We start from the raw sequence: 22,010 nt of genomic DNA, 5'->3' as shown, positions 1-22,010 counted from the left end.
TTTTTTTTTTTTTTTTTTTCAAACGCATAGAAAAAAAAAATCCTTATCTTGTTCTACGGCGAGTCCCAAACATTAAAATTGCCCACTTCCTATATTTGTTGCTCTACTTAGTTTACTATTCAGTCTATTCCTCTTTAAATCCCTCACAATGGGCCCAAATCACTGACGGGCCTAGTGCTTGAAGACAAAGGAGTCCACGCGAGAGCATCCACCTGGCCTTAATTACTGCGCTACAGCGATAACCGAACCAAATCCGAAAATCAATCAACTCTGCTCCGCTCCCAGCTCCCTCCATTGCCACGCACCATGTCACCCTCCTCATCTCTTCTTCTAAACCCCCAAACCCCTCCCAAACTCTTCCCTCTCTTCCCCACACACCTACCTCCCCTTTCCCTCTCATGCCCCAAATCTACGATAAAGTTCCGTTGTAAACTCCACTCCCATTCACTCTCTCTTCCCTCCCTCCAAAACGACGACGTCGAGGACATCGTCATTGGCGACTGCCTCGTCTTCGAAGAAGGCGCATTCGAGGACCCCTTACTCCAACAAGACGTTGTTTCTGAGACCCCCATTCCCGCTAAGCCAAACAAACACAAGCACAAGAAACCCATCCCGGAAATCGAGCCCGAGAACCTAATCCCGGACCAGTGGCACCAAATCCAGGCGGAGATCAACATCACCAAGAAAGAACGGCGCAGGATCGCTCAAAAATTGGAGTTCGGCAGCAAAGTGGAGAAGAGGAAGAAGGGATACGAGCCCATTAGGAACGTGAATTTGAAGGAGTATTTGGAGTTGAAACAGGCCAAGTTGGCGCAGGTAAAGCCGCTCGTGCTCGATAACCCGTCGCGGTTTCCGGTGAAGGAGGATAAAGAAGGTGAAGTGAACGCGTCGAGTCAGCGAGTGGTGCCCAAGAACCCCAGGTGGGCAGTGTACGGTAGGGGCTTGGAGGACGTGACGGAGTTCTTCAATAGTGGGAATTACGAGCCCGGTGAAAATAAAGCCTCTGAAGGTAGGAAGTTTTCTTATGCTTTTTGTGAAAATAAGGCCTCTGAAGGTGGATTTGCTAAGCTAGTAGAATAAGCTATGGAGATTACTGCAGGAGTAGGAAGGGGTAGCTAATTTTTTCGGTTTTCAACTTAAGGCACCGTTTGGTATCAGATAGAAGTTAATAATATTTGGGTGTCTGCATTTTGTGCACATTAATTTGTCTTTCAATTTCTCAGTTCATTGGTATGTAATTTATTCTTCAGTGCACAGAACTTTCTTTTCGTCTGGTTCTGTTGAAGAATTTCACATGCACTGCTCTGTTGAGATTTTGACGAAGATAATTCTCGTAGTCATTGTTGCCATCAATACTTATCTTTTACACTTGAATGAATAGGCCGTCGTAAGTTGTTTACTAAGGAGGAAAAGTTTCTGCTGACTAGGAAGAAACCTGATGTGGCAGCTGCTACCTCTGTAAGTTTCACATGGACCTTGACCATTGGGTTGTAATTCTGTTTCTTTTGATTTTCTTTCAGCTTTTTCGGCGTTCTTGTATGGTTTTTGGTTTAAGAAACTAGTTGCTGATCCTCACAGCCTTCCTGGATTTTTGGGTCCAAATGAGTAGTTATCTCGGTTGCAATTTTTGAAAATTGGACGCCTGAAATGGTTTTCTCCACACACTTTCGTAATTCCCTGATTAGTGACTCAACATTTGGTTCAATCCTTTTCAGGAAAAGTGGCTACCTTTGCATACTCTTGCTGCATCAGGAGAGTTCTACCTCATGGATGTTTTATTGAAGCATAATGTTGATATCAATGCTGCAGATAAGGTATAGAAAACAAGCACTTGTGATATGGGGCGCTAAAGTGCTTGGAAGCTCTAATTGCTGCTTTTCTGCTCTTAATCTGGGCCTTGGAATTTATTTCCTTTCCAGGATGGTTGGACTGCTCTTCACAAAGCAATAATTGGAAAAAAGCAGGCTATTACAAACTATCTTTTGAGAGAGTCGGCTAATCCATTTGTGCTCGAGAAAGTGAGTAGAAATTCACCTAGTACATCTTCTTATTAGCTACATTTGTTAACAATAAAATGATGATGCCAGTCCCAAATTCCTAGCAATGTCAAACATATTCATTTCTTAGATAATGTTCTCTCAACATGTGAACTAGGTGCCAACTTAAATTCGGTGAAGCATATTTGTGCAAACTGGTTCTGGAAAAATATTTGAATCATTGATACATTTATTTGTCTAAAAGGCACTTTATTTGTTCAATTATTATATTATATTTTTAATTATTTGCTTTTTGGCCTTTTGTCAACACATTTAGGGATCCCTGCTGTTATCATTGTTGTCATTATTGTTGACTAACTATTTGAAAATTCTAGATGGTTTTGGTACTTTCTTGTGTCAGTACACATTGCTTTTACAGAACATAGAGCATTTGAATAACCCAAGGAGATCTTGGTATCTGGTGATGCGGTCATGTTTCTTCCAATAATATGCATGCCTATATACAATCAACATATTTTATGATGAATTGACATGACTTTTTTCTTTTTCTTCTTCTTCTTCTTGGTAAAAACAGGATGGGGCCACTTTGATGCACTATGCAGTCCGAACAGCTTCCAGTCAGGCAATTAAAATTCTTCTACTGTATAATGTTGATATAAATCATCAGGACAAAGTATGGTTAACAATTCCTCCTCGTTGCTTGCATGCATTTGTTATTGAGTTGTGATCCTATTGTTGAGTTTGTTTTTATGGTGTAATTCAGGATGGGTGGACACCATTACATCTTGCTGTTCAAGCCCGGAGAACAGATGTAGTGAGGCTTTTATTGATTAAAGGAGCTGACAAGACAATGAAAAACGAGGTAAATACTGAAGTGCTTTAGGGCATAAACCTCTGATTCTGCTCGTAATTGCACTCATTTCCCTAAAGCATGAAGCATTTCTAAATATGAATGTTCATTTCTTGGAATAATTCTTGGTTGACAATACTTTAACGTGATGCAATTCATGAGTTAAAACCCATCTAACATGCTTTCAAAATACGTGCCATTGAGTTGCCAGTGAGTTTTAGCTCAAATGGCACTTCCTCCCTTCGTAGTAAGGTGTGGAGGGTGAAGTCGTGGGTTCAAGGCTCACTAGATGCGTGTGGAACTTACCAATCAAAACAAAAAAATAAATGCCATTTAGTTGGATAGAGTATCCTATATGATTTTCATATCATATATCACAAACAGCACTTTTTGCTGTTTTGAGTATCGAATGTCACCTAAAATTTTTCCTCCTGTTTTCCATTATGGTTGATTTGAAATTAGTGTTTGAAAGTTACAAGTTGTGCTTATGGGCTGCTTGCTGCGCTTAGTTCCCTACTTGCGTGTTTTTTGATCAATTGCACCACTCATCTTGTCTCAGGATGGTTTAACCCCACTTGACCTGTGCCTTTATTTGGGTCAAGACACAAAGACTTACGAACTTATTAAGCTGTTGAAGCAGCTTCCTAAAGCTAGAGTAACTACAACAACCAACACAACTATCAATGATACAGCTTCCCGAGATGGATAGAGTTCTCAACGTCAGTTTTTTGGTTTCCTCATACGCTACATGATCCTATAAAGAATCAGATTCTGATAGTTCTTTTTGGGTCAGGACGGGGAAGGGTGGCACCACCAAAAATGCAGATGAAAGGAGTGTGAGTTTGACACCCTGAACCTTGCAAAACTGGGACATGGATTATCTCTATTTCATCGTTAAGATTTAATGTTGCATTTAGTGTGTAAATGATGTCATATCATTTAAATTTCTTGAATGACGTGCTAACATATTTTCACGTGACATCATTGACAATGTTAAATACAACAACATTGATCATAACCATGAAATGACTCGTCTTATTCCACAAAACTAGTAAGTGGGTTAGATGTGATATTTTGTAATTATTAAAGAAGTGGTTGGTATATAATGTAATGATTGATCTCTTTCTTTTTCTTGTTAATGAACTCTATTTACCTATCGAAAATATAATCTGAGTTTTGTTTTGAAAAATATGTTCATACCCTAGTTGTATTGTTATTGGGCGATTTAAATATCTTTCCCAATCTATTAATATCCTTGGAATTTTGTTGATAGGAATGATGAATGAAAGTGCTATTTTTTCTTTTGTGTGATACTGTTTATCAGCTTATTGGTTTATTGTAGAAAACCTGTTCGATTGTTTCCCTAAAGATTTCAGACTTTCAGTGCTGCACTTGGGTCACATGCTGGACTGGGAGTTCAAATCTCTGCATTGAATTCCATGAGCCCCATGAAAACCAGATTGGGCTCTAAATAATTACAGGCTTTGTCAAGTAGACCTTTGAAATTGAGAGGATTCTATTATGTGTGAACGTGTGAGATGGCTGAATTTCACAGAAATTTGGCTAGGTTAATAAAGGGGGATGCGGGGTGTGAATGTGTGGGATGAGATTTCCCGTGACCGATAATTAGTTTTTAAAGTTGTTCATAGCATAACTAAATTATTTTTCAACTAGTATATTACTTCCCAAATTTAGAATAATTTCTAAAGGATAAGATCGTGATTTTCAATAAATGATTAAATTCAACGCATATTTAACTGAAAATTTTGGGTTGACTCGTCGGTTTAAATAAAAAAAATTAAAAAAAAATAAAAATCAGTGGGTTGGCTTATATTATACTCAAAGAGGGCATATTATTATTCTGATCATCTTTGTACATTGAAGACTACAAGCAAGCAAGTAGTAGCTGTTGAGTTAACATCAGTAATGCTTTTAAGTTTAAGATCAAACAATTCCAAGGGATTGAATATGAATGTATGTGTGATAGCATCTATCATGCATTAATAATTTTTTTTTTTTTCCAAAATAATAGTTAATTTGTTAAAGCTGCAGGTAAGAGTCACATATATTTTGTTGCGTTATTGACTCATAAGCCCATGCGACTTATTTATCAAGTCAAAGATCAACTTATTAATTAGGGGTGTTAACTCGGTTCAGTTTTCTGGTTTTTGGCCAAAACCGAGAACCGGAACCGGGGTACGCCAGTTCTTGGTTTTGGGAAACCGAAACCGGGAACCGGGTCTCAGTTACCGGCTGGTTCCGGTTTTACGCGGTCCAGTAACTGGTTTTTTAAGAAAATTATTTTCTAGGCTTATTTTAGGTATTGGGCCTAAAATAGACCCTTTTTTTTTTGATAAGTTGGCTCATTTTTTAAAAAATCTATTAGTCTTTTTATCTAAATTAAATGAGTTTTGTTGTGATTGTTCCAAATAATTAAAAAAATAAACATAAAAAAGCCCAAAAATCCTAAACCTAAACCTAAACCTAAGTGTAAAAAATATTAATATATACCTAAGTGTAAAAAATATATATATATATATATATATATATATATATATATATATTATTAAATAAAATGGAAACCCGGTTCCCAGTAACCCGATAAAAACCAGGTACCAAAAATTGGGTACCGGAACCAGGGTACCCGGTTTTTGGATTTTTCAAACTGAAACCGGAATCGGGTCTCCGGTTTTCCAGTAATTTTTGACACACCTATTATTAACCTTAGAATTCTTCACGTGCGTAACCGGGAATCAATTCCCAAACCGTAATTGTGCTACACGGCCACTTAGTTGTCACCTTACTACAATTTATGATTTAATTGAGCACCCCTAACTTGAAGGTAAACTGTGTCTTAATCAAGGTAAACGTAGGATGAACCACATGTAAAAGATGAATCATGGTATAAAAAACGACAATAAGGCAACTCAACTGCGTAAAAATGACTTTTGGTTATTGCTCAAAACTCTTTATCTAATCAATTTATTACTTTTTCAAATATCTTGCCTACCTTTTTTTTTTTTTACATGTCGCACAAAAGGGGGGAGGGGGATTCAAACTAATGACCTCCGCTTTATTAAGCGTAGTCTCAGCCGTTTGAGTTACCTCTTTCCTACTTATGCATCAAAGTTCTCCATTTTTTATTATTTTTCTCACAAATTGAATAGCTTAGACACAATCAAATCTGTTTTAACACATTTTAAACTCAAACATCGTCCATAATGTTATCTACTGAAGACTTTGTCCTAATATTATTATATCTAAGGACATTTTATTATTCCGATCATCCTTGTAAGTTAAGAAAAATACTATAGAATAAACCCGTCTAATTATTCAACGATCACTCCGCTTCTGTTGCCTCGTTGGTGCTTTTCAGCTTCAGCTTAGCGCAGCCAGCATCTCTCTCTCTCCGTAATATTAAAGATGCTCGGAGCGCGTCTTTGCGTCCGTACAGTATCGGGGTTCGGGACCTTAAGCGATCAAAGAAATGCGAGCCGTTCGAGCTCGAACCCTGGCTCGATTCGGCTTGGTGTGGGGGCAAAACGGTGTCGTAGGCTCCTCCCAATCCTCGTCGTTTCTTGCAAGTCTTCCCGCGGAACAGCAGGCTTGGGCGGCGGATCCGGCAATGCTGGCGATGATAGCGGCCACGAGTTTCTCGAAGCTTCTCTCCTTCTCTCAGGTCCTTAATCTCTCATATTTTTCCTCAAATTTTGGTGGTTTTTTTTTTTTTTTTTTTTGATTATCAGAAACCTTCGTGGAAGTTTAATCAATATTGCATTCTATGGCGGATTTCGTATTAAGCTTTGTTTGAATTTTGATGATGTTTAGGAATGTGTTGCTTTACTTATTATGTTGAGCTTATTTTGGCAGCGTATTTTAACTGCCAAATTTGGTTGCTAATTATAGTTGTATTAGTATTTTGAATGTTTTTTTTCGTTGCACATGGTAGAGGGATCCTCTAGATTTTATAGATTAACTCCATGGTTGAATTCTTAAATTTTAACGAATATTTTGAATCAAATGGTTTAGATTTTCTTTAGTCACTATACAATTTAGTGACAGAATGAATTAAAGAAAAACTGGGGATGCTTTGCTAGTGATAAATGTTGAGATGGTAAAATCTGAACTATTTAATTAAAGATAATGGTTAGGAGTATAAGAACTCCACCGTAGATTTTCCCTAGAAAATCTAGAGGATCCTAATCTTATAACTTGAGAACTTCAAACCATTGAGGATGCTAATGGTCCATCCTTGTCTTTGCATCTCTGAGCTTTTCTCATTAAGTCAACTTAGTGCAGAAACATTCTTGCATTATCGTATGTGGAAGCAAGGATTTCTAAAAGAGAGGAAATGGCAGTCCTGGCCTGGTCAATTGGCTCCCTTTTCAGGCCAAGGAAAAAAACCTCGAGTTGGTGTCGATTTAATTGGAGAGGATCTTTTTCACCACTTTCAGAGTCCTACGATCTTCCTCAAGATTTCTTGTGATGGAGAGTTTTTGCTACCGATTATTGTAGGTATGCGGATGAACTTCAATCATAATCAGCATGGTGTTCTCTTCTGTCATTGTGATTGTCATTTCTGAACATATCTGAATAGAGAAACCTGAAATGTCTACTACTGCAGGGGACTCTGCTATTCAAAAACTTATAGAGCCACAATTGGAAGATAAGAATGGGGTAATTTCTTGATATTTTTATTGATATTTGTTGTTTCTTTTTGTAATACCAACATTCAACCCTCAGATTTATACTTGCTGCAGGATTCCCCAGATCAATTCCAGTTTGTCAGAAATCTCTTGGAAAAACTAGACTATGAAGTATGAAGCTAATTTTCTTACGTGTTATTACAGTCTAAAATCTGAAGGCTTGTATTATTTGTTCATTTTCCTGCTTTAGTTGCTATTTTTTGTTGTGTGTCAATGACAATGCTAGCAACTGCTTTTAGTATAAGTTTGTAAAGATAGGGGATTGAAACTGACTCTCAATTTCCGGCTTGATAGCACTGCTCTTTTGTTTTATGAAGTTCTTTTCTTTTACGTGGAAACTGTTGTATAATGCTATTGAGTTGTGGTTTCAGGTCAATATGGTGAGAATTACAGAAAGGGTGATTAATACTTACTTTGCCAGACTATATTTTAGCAAGGTGGTTATAAATTTATTAATAGTATGCCTTGATTATCTGCAAACATAAGAGTATATGTATGAAATTTAAGTTTTATGTTACATTAAGGCTTTTATTATTTGCAGCCTGGGAAAAATGACATTCTAAGTGTGGATGCACGTCCCTCAGATGCCATAAATGTGGCAAATCGATGCAAGGTACATATTTGCCACACCTTTGCTGTGCAAATCCAGCAATTAAATTTTTGCAAAATAATGAAACCCTGGCTTTGCAGTTCAAGATTGTTGAAGTTTCCTTGATCTGTACACTAATTGTCACTGTATTCAGATATAGAAGCCCAGCTTTGCACCCCCTTATCCCTGTTGATATCAACAAATTATAACCTTTCTGACAAAAATCCATGGGTTTTGCATGGATGTTTCTTAAAAGCCACTTTAAGCTGATAGGAACTCAATTACTCCATGATTTTCACTATCATAATCTTGTTTGGAATTTGCTTTCTGCAGGCTCCTATATATGTAAGTAGACAAATTGTCTTGACAGATGCTATTAGAATTGGTTATGGAATGGGCGGAATACGTAATACTAAGTCTACGAAGTCTACATATGATGTGTCTCTTGACAGGTATTGAGTGCATACTTGGGATCTCAGTTTCGCTATCATCTGTTATTGTTGTATCTCTAAGGGTGAGTTTTATCTTGTCCAGTGCTGCAGATGGTCCTGATATACTATCTGAGGAGCTTGATTTGGTGAATAATATGAATTTGGCTGTCAAAGAAGAAAGGTACAAAGATGCAGGTATATTAGAACAGAGCCCTCGTTTTTCTCTGATTACATTTTTAGTTTGTAAGTGCTCAGTCACAATGTTCAATGATCTTTTGATAAAAGAATTCATGCGCCTAACTTTGAGAATCATTTATGTCTAATGACCGGTTCCTGCAGCCATGTGCCGAGACAAACTAGTGAAGCTTCGCGAGTCAATACATTAACACTAACCAATTACAAGGTGCATCCTCCTTTATGTTTGTTTATCAAACATTGGAATGGAACGTGTTCATAAATTGTTCAATTGTGCTAGTGGCTGGTCTTTTTTTTTTTTAGAGACAAATGGTTCAAAATATATCTTCTCATGGGTGGCAGGATAACTTATTCTTGGAGAACTTTTGTTGTATCTTTTCAGTAGGAATACTAGAAGTGTCACGAATGCCCTGAGGAATCAGTTGATGTATAAAGAAACTTCAAAATTATAGTATGTACAGGAAATGTTGTTCTTTTTAGGTAGATAAAAAATCATGTATTTAATTTAATATTCTAGCCATGTAGATTATCAAAACACTCTTACCTGGAGATGTAATTTCCAAAGCCAAATACAGATTGGTTTGTATGTAATTCTTCACAAACGATGTATGACGAGACACTCCATTAATTCCATCTAATTGAATGTACAGGCTCTCTTTGCAGCAAAAGAACTTCTATCTATAAGTATTCTTTTCTTCATCTTTTTTGGGTGTGCGAGTGATTTTCAAATTTGAAGTTTTGTAGTTGGATCATTTAGAGTTGGTAAAATTATTGAACTCTTTCTGATCAGTGCACGGCTTAATTAACGAACTTTTCTGAATTGACATACTGATGCATAATATACACATCTATCTACTCTGTTTTCTGCCAAACCTGACCATTTACTGATACAACAAGCAATAGATACAAGTCACAGTAACGACTGTTACTGCATTTCTTATTGAAGTTTTGGTGCAAAGCTAGACGTTTCGGCCACAAAGGGAAGGTATTCTCGGAGATATTAGCCAATGACGAGAGGTTGGCATGTTGTCCCCATCACCCCAAAGTGCATACGCATCCTCTCCATGCGCAGCATCGTCGCCACTCTCAAGGTCATCTTCATTCATCCTAAGACTAACAATCCGGCTTATCAGAATACAAATCAAGCTCGTCATGACGGTGTTCCATGCAGTGACAAAAGCAGCTCCGGCAAGCTGGTAGCCTATTTGGTTGAGGCCCTTTTTGAATTCTCCATTGGAAAAACTGTATACTAAGCCTGGACCGTATTTTTGTCCGTACATCAGTGTCAAAAGGTTGGGTTTGGCAAAGTTGCCGGAGAGGAGCCCCCCCAAGGTGCCAGCCACAGCATGTGTGTGGAAGACCCCTAATGTGTCGTCCACGCTTTGAAAGAACGCTGATTTCCTATGCAACTAATGCAAGACCATCATGGTATACCATGGTATGGAACCAGACAATATTCCCATAAGTAGCGCTGCCCATGGAAACACAATTCCTGTGCATGCAAAGATAAACTCATTCTCAGAAAACGATATCTAGGTACGTAATCTTAAGAGTTTGTTTGGCCTACGATTTCGCACGTTAAAAATGTATAAAGTTTAAGAGTTAACCTGCTCCCGGTGTAATGCAAACGAGTCCAGTGATCATTCCTTGGACTGCACCAATTACAGAGCTTTTCTTGTACACGATCATGTCCATGGAAACCCACACCAAGAGGCTGGTGGCAGTGCATAGATGGGTGTTAAGAATGGCCAGAGATGCGATCCCATTCACTGAAAATGGAGATCCACCATTGAAACCCGTCCATCCCAACCATAGAAACCCTGCACCTCCCAACATTTGAATTATGTTGTTTGGTGGAAAATGTTCTGTCGTGCGAGTGTCTGGGCCCAACCTGTATGATCATCACAATCATGAAATCATAATATCAGTAAAGTGATTAGAACAAGCACCCATATACTATGGTGTGGATATTAATTCCACGTTAAATAATAATCACAAAAATAATTATTAAAATATATTAATAGCCCAAACTTATAGACTTATTAAGCCCCTATAGGTAGGTAGGTCATGTAAGGATCGGGGTTCTTTGAAATTATTTGTCCGAATTGTACGCATTTTAGGCAGGTAAGTGAGGTTCAATGTAGGGCTCACTTGCATCAGCTACTCGGAACAATGAGCTCCATACCTATCCTATCTCATTCTTTATATCTTTCACTTTTTCTGAATATTTAACGTGTAGCATGAGTTTAGGGGTCTATATTTAACATGGTTTAAGACTGTACAAAATGATGAGTATGCATGCTAATTACCCAGTAAGCAGCAGTGAAACCAGCAACTCCGGAAGAAAGATGAATAACAAAACCACCCGCATAATCAATTATGTATGGCTCAAGAAACCCATTGCCCCATATAGTGAAGGCCCCAATTGTGTAACAAAAAGTGAGCCACAATGGGACGAACAACACCCAGGCGTTGAAGTTCATCCTCCCCAGCAGAGACCCAGCAAGCAGTATCACAGTAATGGCAGCAAAAGCAAACTGATAATACACATAATCAGCCATTGGCACATACCCAAGTGGATATTGGGCCAGGATATACTTTTCAGTCAGCGCCACTTTGGGCCGGCCCACTATTGAAATGAGCTTGGTTCCGAAGGTCATGTGATGGGCCCATAGGACCCAACAAATGAGGACGGCGGCGAAGGCATAAAGTGCCATGAATGCGGAGTTCACGGCCCATTTCTTCTTCACCATGCCCCCATAAAGGATAACGAGCCCGGGAACACTTTGTAGGCACACCAGAGTTGCTGCTGTGAGTTGCCATGCATTGTCTCCTTTGTTGTTCCATTCTGGGGATCCATATATAGTCTGGGTATAGTGCCTTAGGGAGACCCTGAAAATTGCTATTATTCATTGAGAGAAAGAATGAGGGGGGAAGAGATAGAATATTGTTTGGAAATTTTGGGCAAACTTAGAGGGGATTACAATATAAAGAGTGACAAGTTTTGGAGCTTTGCTGTTGCTTTGGATAAGCCGCCCAATTTATTTGCATAATCGATGATATGCTCATCATTCTTTGCTGTCCCTATTGGCTGGATCTAAAGATCACTTTGAGAATTCTCAAAGGGAATCAAATTTTTACTCGAGGGAAGTGCGGGTGCAATTTACGCGCTTGAAACTAATAAAGTTTTTTTTTTTTTTTAAAAAAAAAAAATTATGCAAACCTAATTCAATTAAGAATAATAGCTCAATCGGCTAGAGACCACGCCTTATGAAGCGAAGGTCACTAGTTCGAATCTCTCATCCCCTCCTCTTGTGTGGACATGTCAAAAAAAAAAAAAAAAAAAAAAACACAAAATAACATCATTTCCAATTCATTGAAATAAAGATAAATTATTTTATGGTCCAAAGTAAATTTTATAGTATTTAATAATGTAAGTGCTGCTCACATCATTTAAAAATTTTAAACAATATATATACCATTAAATACTAACAAACAAATAAAAAACTAACAAGTAATTTTCAATTAGTGTTTACATAAAAACAATACAATTGGCTATTATTAACGAAATTCAAAGTAAAAAAATGCTAAGCTTATTTGCATGTTAGTAAATAGTAACCTTTGTTGGTCAGGGAGCGAAGTTGAGTAATCCTAAAAGTCTGTCTTATGTCATTTTTGTATCTCTCCAAAAATGAAATAACTTTTAAAATTATCATTTGATTGAAATTCAATAATGATTAATCATAAACTCAATAGTAATTTTAAGAGTCACATTATTATTGTAGAAACACAAGAACGACTATAGCATTACTCGGTAAAGCTAGGTGTATGGGTGGGAGGTAGCAAACTTCCAAAATTTTAAAATTTACTTTCTAAAATTAATTTTATACCTCTCCATTTTTTTTTTTTTTTTTTTAAGTTTTGCCCCTCCCAAACTTAGAATTTGTAATTGGGCCCTACATGTATGGTAGGCATGTGCAAATGAGTAACATGGGGGGTGCGAGTATGGTTGTGTTTACTGGTTAGCATAAAAAAATTAGGGCACCTAGCATTCTGAAAGCGACTTCTTTGGTACTGTATATTCAAAACCGACCGGACAGGTTTCCCCTCATGAATCAGACTTTCGAAACCCCTACAAGGAGTTCATCACTTGCTTTCAAGTTTTAGCGTCTGAAAGTGACTTCAATTTTGTCACTTCTATGAGCATGATTTTTCTTCTTTGTGCATAATTGCTGCTCCTTTTTTTTGTTTTTGTTTTTTTAAATAGTTTAATCGGTTTCCCTATTTAGATAATTAAATGGCTTTAGGAAAAAAATTGGTCTAATAACTTTCTTCAGTTTCAAAAGTGAGAAATAATTACACGTGGTAGGTCTGTCTAACAAATAATTCTCTTTAAGCAAATTGCGACTATTTTGAGGAGAAATGTTAGGTGTTCTCTTGGTCGTAAATGAATTTTAATTTTTGAAAACCGAATAAGAGAAATAAAGGTCGAGTTTTTTTTAGAAAATAATATCCGTATAGGACCCGAAGAAACCCCTAACATTCTCTATTTTTTAGATAAGATCATTATGAACCTTGGAGATGGTCGGTCACCGAACCCCAACCCAACTTGTTTTTTTCTTTATAATTTTTTTAAGATAAATATGAATAGAAAAATGATAGAATTTGTATGAAAGAAATGATCTGTTACAGATACATGTTATATGGAGTTATTAATCACTTTTAAAATTTCAGAAAATTATTTATTTATCGTGACGTGTAGAGCATTAAATTATAATCAAATTGTTTTTTTTTTAAGGGTTTAGAATTCAGTCTTGTTTGGGCAGTTGCAAAGTGCCAAATTCCTTTCTCAAAGTGGACAAATTTTGTAGCGTTTTGCGCTAATAAAGAAAGGAGTAATTAATGCACGAATTAATGAGAGCATAGTTATGCCCGATCCGAAGCCATGTCGCCACGTACGTACATCGTATTAAACTATATTCTTCTCATCTATAAAAACTAGCTTCAACAATTTTGTTTTGTCTTTATTTTTTATTTTTTAGTGAATCTATAAGCTGGAACCAAGAAACGTATGCTATACGTATGCTATACGTATGCTATTTGGATTGACCCGGATGAAGAATCAAACCTGTACGTTGATGCACCCAACTTTAAAGTTTATGATTCTACTTTTTTTTTTTAAAATGAATAATTCTTCTTCGGTTCTTCTACTTAAAAAAAGAAAAGAAAAAAGAGAAAACTGCCCTTACCCTCTTAATCTATTATGCAAAAAAAACCAAAGACTTTAAAGTTTTTTCTTTTTGGAAGAAAAAGAAAGGGTCAGCTGGTGACCCACACAGCCACAGCTAGCCACGCCATGTGGATCTTTTTTATATTAAAAAAATATATATCGAAGGATTTTTCTGTTCAATATAAATTGAAAGGGATAAATGTAGTTCTCCACACACAAAAAAAAAAAAGAAAAAAAAGAAGAAGTAAAATTAGTACATGCGGTTACACCGATTAATTTGAATGAACTTATTGTGGTATAAACATGTTCTGAGAGCCTATAGTGTACGTGCAAAAATAACAAATAGATTCCTTCACTAAACTTTCGTCAAATAGGGTTGGCAAAATGGGTACCTGACACATACATGTTTATTCTACGCATGCTTTTTTATAATAAGATTTTAGATTAGATGCATGAATTATCTAAAATCTTATTATAAAAAAACATGCATAGGATAAACGAGTACCTGCGAGGTACCTATTTTGCCAGCCTTAAATGCCATATATGTAGCACCAAATATATTAAAAAAAAAAAAAAAAAAAAATCTGGAATGCATATTGCATTTTCAATTTAGTTGTCATTATTTTATTGAAGCTAATGTCACATTAAAAAGAAACCTGCAATGGGAGCAAATCCCATTCTGTGTGCATAAAAAAGGGATTGTCCTCCTGCCGGACTAAAGGCTTATTTCAACAAGAAACACCCATTTTGTAGTGTGAAGTTGTTCCAGAGCCTCTAAATTTTAGGATGGTTTGTTGCTTATCAATGAAGACTGCCCCTCATAATTCTTTTGCTTATCTTCATTGTAATTCTCCTTTGTTTTCTGTTTTAAGCTCCTTAAGCTCCTGCTTGGAGCCCCTTTCCCTATTCCTGTAATAAGGGGGAAAAAAAAAAAGATGAAGGAAAATCAATTTTTCTATAGGGGGAGGAAAATCAGCTTTATCCTAATGTTAGATAGTAAAAACAATCACGTTGTTAAAGAACAGTCAATAGTAAATATATTCACTAAAATAATATCTTTTTTTTTTTAAAAAAAGAAAGTGAATAAAAGAGAATAAAATGTTGAATGATGGGTAAAAGTGCTATGAAGGGGATGGATTTTAGATCCCCAACAATTTTACTGTTCGAATTGCTAATAATTCGAGTAGGAAAATTATAGAAGATTCAGATCCGTAGCCGAGTTTTCTTAGCGCCACTATAAGTTTGCATCAAACATATCAAAAAAAAAAAAAAAAAAAAACATTTGAATAATGGGCTACATTGGTGCAGCCACACCAAAAAACTTATGATTAACATTTGCATTATAATTCTAAATCAATCCTCCAATTGGCAAATAAAGATTTTAAGAGAACAATATATATTAAGTTATATATATATATATATATATATATGTATATATGTATGTATTAACAACGACATATAACCCAAACTCCATCTTTTCATTTCTGCTAAGCAAATCCCAAGCTCCGGACATGGATTTGGTGAAATAAGGCAATCCATGCATCTGGAGTAGGTAGGACGTGATCGAAAATAGTCTTATTGCACGGGATTTAAATACCTAGTTCCATCTACCATGACATAAAACGAACACCGGATTGAATGCTCAGTAACCAGAAATGGGGGAAGAAATATAGGAAGAATGGAAAGAAATAATAAAACTTTCTCATAAATTTGAATGTCTCTTCCCAGACAAGTCTCCAGGAATATTTGGTGCATGATCCAAAAACAGTTCACATGGAAAAACATATAATGAATTAGACCAATCAAAAGAATTGAATACTTGCCGTATTTGTGCCAACAAAGTAGCATCACCACACATTTCCTAGCAATGTAAAGCCTCGATCTCCTCTCTTTCACCACGGCCAGACACCCATGCTTCTCTGAACACGCAGCAGAGCCATCACACCCTTCTCTTTGCCCAGATACGCATTGACCCATTTACATCTGCAAACTAAAATTCGTTTAATTGGTTAACTGATATTTAAAATGAATTTTCAGCGTTTAGAAACTAAAGAAAAACAAAAAAAAAGAAGAGTTTTGGAAAAGATTGGGATTCAGATTTCAGACCCAAACACCTCTTTAAATTTGGCTTAAATTTTACATATTCTCAACCAACAAGAACATGAACAACCACCCAGAAATGATTCGATTGCTGATGATCGATGTTCGCGTCAACCACCTCTGTGTGTCTGTCTAGGCATTGGTTTCCTTGGATGACAAAGGAAGGCTTTATCTTATCCGTGCGATTCCTTGTCGTTTGTCTTGCTAGCCATGAGTAACCCATCCTCTTCGTCACCAAGGGGTTTGGTCCACCATCGCACGGTTCTGATTTGATCGTGACTATTCGTTGCGTTGACGTAGTCCACGTTTCGTGAATTCATTGGTTCACTTGTGCTCGACCGTTTGAAAAGTGGTTTTCTTGGGGTTCGTGTAGGCCTGTCGAAACTGAACGTTTTCTAAAAATACAATGAAAATCTCCTAAGTATAGATGGAAGAATACTGCTAAGCTACTACAAATTTTATTGTAGAATGTCATGGAAACTTATTAAATAATTAAATTTAATTGTGATTGATATGATTAAATTGTGTAGGGCCGTAGGCTGTTGTCAAATATTGTAATTTTTTTTTTTTTTTTTGACTTGTTCATACAGGTAAAAGAGAGAAAAAAAAAAGGGGGGGAAAAAAAGAAGAAGGGATTCCAAACATATTTTTAGCTAAAATTAAACTAACATGATGTTTAAAGTATATATATATTATTTTCACATGCATTTTAAATACATTATTTTAGGGTCTATTTGGAATTGCAGTTTCAATAAATGCGATTTTAAAAATTGCGTTTTTGAAATCGCTACTTTTTAAAATCGTAAAGACGTTTGGTAAAACATATTAAAATTTTTTATCAAATATTTGTTATGCAAAATCCTAATTTTGGTTTAAATTTGTATTTTTCAAATAAGCACCCATAGCCTTTGAAATAGCTTGTTTTTTTTCATATTCTAAATTAAGCATTTTTTAAATCGCAATGCCAAACGCTTTACATTTTGCGATATCTTTTAAAAATGCAAATTATTCTTGTGAAATCGCAATTCTAAGTGCACCCAATAAACTAGATTAAAAAAAGTTTCCAAACTATTTTTTTTTAAAAAAAAAAAAAAAATTGTCCTAATATAATTTTGGTTGCCTACAATAAGTAGAGTAGATCAATAATAGAATAGCAACAGCAGAAATATTAGAGAAAAGCAATAGACAATAGTGGGGTGCATGGCCCCAACTAAATTAGGTGGGGGTGCATCACAGCTTGTATCCTTTCAATTTGGTAGTTCAGAATTAATAGAACGGAGACATCTTTTCTAAATTTCTAATCACCATAATTGAGATTTGATTAAATTTCAATCATTAGCGACTTTTGGAGGATTCCCAATCGGTTTCTACCGCGTTTCTTTAAATTTTAATGAGAGAAATTCTAGAAATATAATTTCTTAGTAAAATAATAGTATGGTACGGTGCATATTATATAGATTATTAATTACTCTTTGCATATTAATTATTCACATTTGACGGATGTCCATAGCTTTCACAATGGTTTATATATGCATTATAAATTTATGGATAATTAAACTCCTTAAAAACATTTTCATACGGTTCTCTAAATCAATTATATTTTGCATTTTCATAACCTCCAACGTTTGCCTAATGGGAATCATTTTTTTTTTTAAAATATGTATAAGGGATCAATGGAGTAAAATTATTATTATTATTTTTTACTTTTTAAAAAACAATATTCACGTAAAATCAAGAACAGTAACATTCCTCTAAAATGAATGTAATTACTTATGGCATATTTTTGCACAAGCACGTAGTAAATTAGTTTAATAGATAATTGAAAGTTAATCAGGTTACGAAAAGCTTTTGAATTGAATGTAGAGGAGTGTTACACATCTTAAATCTGTTTTTCAAAAGTTGGTTTCTAAATGATGTGTCACAATCTCATGAGATTTATTATTTTTTGAAGTGTGTCACCAACGCATGATATAGTGACACATCATTTGAGAACAAAATTGTGAAAAATAAATTTAAAATGTGTAGTATTTCTCTTGAATTTAAGCATTATACGTAGGTACTGTTTTAATTCATAACAGCTAGTAGCAACCCTAACTCAGATTTTTTTTTTTTTTTTAATAAAAAATTAATTAATTCTTTACTCGATAGAGCATTTATGCTTGTTCTGAATCCTTCTGCTAGTCCCCTTCAAAACCTAACTTCTCAGAAAAAGTAACAGTGAAAAGTAAAAAGAACATTTTTAATGCAAGACCATAATTAATTCTTATCCTTGTGTTTGGAAAAAGATTTTTAGATTTAATTAAAATCTCAAAAAGTATTTAGCACTTATTCTTTTTGAATCAAAGGATATTTAATATTGCACTTTATAAATTGTGATTTAACATGATATTAGGATATAATTATTTTTGTCCTCAGGTTGCTCAATCGGTTAGGACCACACTTCATAAAGTGTAGGTCACTAGTTCGAATCTTCCTCCCCCTCTTGTGCGGACATGTAAAAAAAAAAAAAAGAATATAATTATTTTTTGTTTGGTCCGTTTGGATATGTAAGAGAAACAAGAACCGAAGTACAAAAATAACTAATAATTTTTGGGTTAAAACCTTGTCAAGAGGAGAAATTAGCGCAACTCTCAAACTCGAAACTTGGTTTGCCATATTAAGCAAATAATTATGCTTTCTCCCTCCCTTGCAAATTGCAATTGAATCACAGCAGATGGAGCCAATGGGATTTAACAGTTGAGGAAACAGTCTCACGGGCATCTTGCCTATTAATGTTGCGGCCTGTCTGTCCCAGAGAGAGATTCCCTCATTAATGGCGGTGCTCTTTCTGGTTCGCCAGGACGGTGAGTATCACGATCATGGGCGATCCCTTTGTTGGGCCAGAGATCTTGGTTGTTGGTCTTCCCTACCTTTATTATTACATGAGCACCCACTCCATCCCCCTAAAAGACAACTTTACCCCTCTATAAAAATAGCTTATCTTTTGTTTCTTTTTTCTCATTTTAAAACAAAAACATTAATAAGGGTTTATATTTGTGAATTTGAAAACATTTTTTTTTTTTTTTTTTTTTAATTTGGCTTGTGAAATCACAAGGCTATATGAACCCACCTAACAAACAATTCAAAACACAGAACATCCTTAAAAATGTACACGACAGTTTTCACCTTTTATGTCATGATAAAACATCTTTTCAAACAACAACAAAAAAACACATTAACAAACATGAATTTAGCTTAAGTGTTATAATTTTTTGAGATATGTTATCTAGTAGACTCGGTGGCAGATGCAAAGGGGGCGGCACAGGGGCATGTGCCCCCCAAATTTTATTTTTTTAAGGTAATATTTTTTTAGTTTTTTTGACCCTAGCCATACTCCTCCTTCTCCCGCCCCTCTTAATATGAATTCCTCATTTTCCTGCTCCTCCTAATAACAATTTCTATATCTGCCACTGAATAGACTCTTATACGACTGTTATACAACTATGATGATGTACAAATGAAAATTAGTCAGTAATTTTTTTTTTTTGTTATATATAATATCATCATCATAGTTGTATAGAAATAATACGTAAGTCTACTAAATAACTTTATTTTAATTTTTTTTAGTTTCGCTTTCTCTTTCTTTCCCATAAAACACTTAAATTAAAGTTAAATATGAACTTTTGAAAAACCTAGCTAGCTACAACATATATAAGACCAAATAATCCAAATCCAACGAACATATCGATATACCTAACCTATTAAAAAGGACGTATGGTATAGTAAAGGAGATTGTTGACTTTCCATTGGTTTGATAATTGATAGGTTGGGCACCTTGGAAAAAAGTAGAGAGACATGCATGTCTCGTGGCCTGGCATTATGGAGAGAAATAGATGGAGGGAGAAGTGTGGATTTAAATGCTCTGGACCGGCTTTCTGCTTTGGTAGTCGCGGTTTTTAATGCTCATGCAGAGCCCCTTGGCCTTCTTAAATTCCCCCCAGACATTCTCACCTCTCCTCACACTCCCTTCAAAACCTTCACCCCCCCTCCCCCTCTTTCTCTACCCGCTATCTCTCTTTATCAACCCTACCAGCTTCCATGTCTTCTCTATAATAATATTACCAGCTCCGATCCTTTTAGTTTCTCTATACACGTGAAATGGTTACTTCGATATTGGCCTGGTTCACTCAGACGAGGAAATCCTTTCTTATTTTGATTGAGCCGTGCCAATATCTGAGTCCCCTTTCATTTCTTCGACACTCCTGTTTGTTTTTGTACTATTCCTGATATATATATATGCTGTGGATTTATTTTATTTTATTTTATTTTATCTGTTTGACTTTCTTTGACTTTTCATGCAGTAAACAGAGCACAAGTCAGAGACAGAAACACATGCTTGAAGAAGGAAAAGGTCAGGTGGGAACCGGGAAACTTTGCTACTTGGGAAGTTTGTTTTGTTTTATATATGAAAGCTGCTAACATGCGACGATGCAGCAGATGTTTTTTGACGACTCGGTAATCTACAGATTATCTGATCTGAAATCTTTGGAGTCTTATATTATATTGTCATTGTTCTTCAGATAGATCTTAGAAAAAAAAAAGAACAAAAAAAAGAAAAGAAAGCGAAGAGGTAGCCGTCTGGTGGGTGTGTTTGTCAAAGTATGCCGTCTAATTTCCGTGACAACTGTGATTTAGTGTTCATGGCGATTTTTTTTTTTCTCTCCATCATTTAAATAATATTTTTTTTTATATTTTATTTTACAGACATATACTTACCCTTCGGTGAAAATAAATAAAGATAAAATGGAGAGAAATCATAAAAAAGTTATGGATTCATCTCAACTTTTGAATAAACACGGTAGATAAAATGTAAAATATGTTTGGTTTGAAGAACTTTGAGTAGATGTTTTTAGGGGCTTGGTTATTTAAAATGCATAACCTATTGTGGGTGCTTTTAGGTCGTATTTGTTAACAATTTTGTTTTATGCCTTTTTTTTGTAATACAAAACTATTAATAACCAAAAAACACACAAAAAAACACTTTTTTTTTTTTTTTAAATGTTATGTCAGAGCACTTTTCAAAACAAAAATTATACTTTGTTAGAATATCAAATATTTTCGTAATATATTGAGAAGATTACGAGAATATAATATTACTGAAATATAGTATTCTAGCCTACTTCTCAAAGTAGGTTAACAAAAACATACCCTCCAGTTGACTATTAGTATATAAGAGCAAAATTATGTAAATTGACAAAGCTATTTAGTTTGATTAGGAAAAAAATGCTTAGCGAGTTAGATATTTTCATCCAGCCAGCATATCAAGGACTTAATAAATAGCACCTCTTTGCAACTTTAAATTTCTCGATTGTGATCCTCTCCAATTCATGAGAAATTTGAGATTCTTCAATTGTTAATTGTAACCCTACATTTTAAATTTCATGGTTTATAAAATGCTAGCTGTTTTTGTATAACCGAGGTATTAAATGCTAGCTTTTATTTTACCGAGGTTTAAATGATTTTATAGACCATTAAATTTAAAATGAAAGGCCACGATTAATAATTGGAGAATTTCAAATTTCTCTCAAATTGGAGGGAATCAAATTGGAGGGGATCCGGATCTAAATTTCTCAGGCATGGTTTGCTTGGGCTTCACCTAGGTATGGGAAATGGAATAGACCACACGTAACCTATATATTTTAATTAAAATGAGTATAAATTTATGACCTCAATTATGTATGATATTATATTATATTAAATTACTAATGGTTAAATAAAATTAAGTAAATAAAAATAATATTTTTAATTATTTAAATTAATATTTTAATATATGAAGATGTGATAATTATGTCCTAGTAAAATGCTTTTGCCCGTGTAGTACAAAATATAATGAATTTTTTTTTTTTTTTTTTTTTTTTATACTTTTCTTGAAA

At 35.2% G+C, this 22,010-nt stretch overlaps 2 protein-coding genes and 1 pseudogene across 4 annotated transcripts; 2 read left to right on the top strand and 1 right to left on the bottom strand.

Annotated features, from left to right (window-relative positions):
* The first annotated feature begins 242 nt into the window (after positions 1-242).
* AKRP (ankyrin repeat protein) lies at positions 243-4,152 on the top strand. The gene is made up of 7 exons (XM_059584602.2): positions 243-1,009; positions 1,382-1,458; positions 1,716-1,814; positions 1,920-2,018; positions 2,572-2,670; positions 2,761-2,859; positions 3,407-4,152. The coding sequence occupies exons 1-7, from the start codon at positions 307-309 to the stop codon at positions 3,554-3,556; spliced, it is 1,326 nt and encodes a 441-aa protein (XP_059440585.2). The 5' UTR covers positions 243-306; the 3' UTR covers positions 3,557-4,152.
* A 2,059-nt stretch (positions 4,153-6,211) lies between these two features.
* Positions 6,212-9,406, top strand: LOC132171534 (Wound-responsive family protein). 3 transcript variants are annotated; one of them, XM_059582873.2, is made up of 10 exons: positions 6,212-6,526; positions 7,147-7,362; positions 7,472-7,524; positions 7,608-7,664; positions 7,925-7,990; positions 8,095-8,166; positions 8,476-8,594; positions 8,677-8,768; positions 8,913-8,976; positions 9,154-9,406. In XM_059582873.2, exons 1-9 carry the CDS (start codon positions 6,271-6,273, stop codon positions 8,957-8,959), a joined length of 978 nt encoding a protein of 325 aa, XP_059438856.2. In that variant the 5' UTR covers positions 6,212-6,270; the 3' UTR covers positions 8,960-8,976; positions 9,154-9,406. The 3 variants fall into 3 exon arrangements, with proteins under 3 accessions (XP_059438856.2, XP_059438855.2, XP_059438854.2); XM_059582872.2 differs by having other exon boundaries at positions 9,151-9,406; XM_059582871.2 differs by lacking the exon at positions 9,154-9,406 and having other exon boundaries at positions 8,677-8,974.
* A 321-nt stretch (positions 9,407-9,727) lies between these two features.
* LOC132173042 (ammonium transporter 2 member 3-like) lies at positions 9,728-11,681 on the bottom strand (annotated as a pseudogene).
* Between the last annotated feature and the right edge of the window lie 10,329 nt (positions 11,682-22,010).

The sequence above is a fragment of the Corylus avellana genome, chromosome 1, assembly GCF_965113065.1.
Source record: "Corylus avellana chromosome 1, dhCorAvel1.hap1.2, whole genome shotgun sequence".
NCBI classification, from domain to species: domain Eukaryota; kingdom Viridiplantae; phylum Streptophyta; class Magnoliopsida; order Fagales; family Betulaceae; genus Corylus; species Corylus avellana.
This window is presented reverse-complemented; position numbering and strand designations above follow the sequence as displayed.

Excerpts from the sequence above, each read along its gene's own strand:
- AKRP (XM_059584602.2), top strand. The coding sequence starts at position 307 with ATGTCACCCTCCTCATCTCTTCTTCTAAACCCCCAAACCCCTCCCAAA. Across the intron at positions 1,815-1,919 it reads ATATCAATGCTGCAGATAAG|GATGGTTGGACTGCTCTTCA; the intron begins GTATAGAAAACA and ends TTTCCTTTCCAG. Across the intron at positions 2,671-2,760 it reads ATATAAATCATCAGGACAAA|GATGGGTGGACACCATTACA; the intron begins GTATGGTTAACA and ends GGTGTAATTCAG.
- LOC132171534 (XM_059582871.2), top strand. The coding sequence starts at position 6,271 with ATGCTCGGAGCGCGTCTTTGCGTCCGTACAGTATCGGGGTTCGGGACC. Across the intron at positions 7,363-7,471 it reads TTTGCTACCGATTATTGTAG|GGGACTCTGCTATTCAAAAA; the intron begins GTATGCGGATGA and ends CTACTACTGCAG. Across the intron at positions 8,167-8,475 it reads ATGTGGCAAATCGATGCAAG|GCTCCTATATATGTAAGTAG; the intron begins GTACATATTTGC and ends TGCTTTCTGCAG.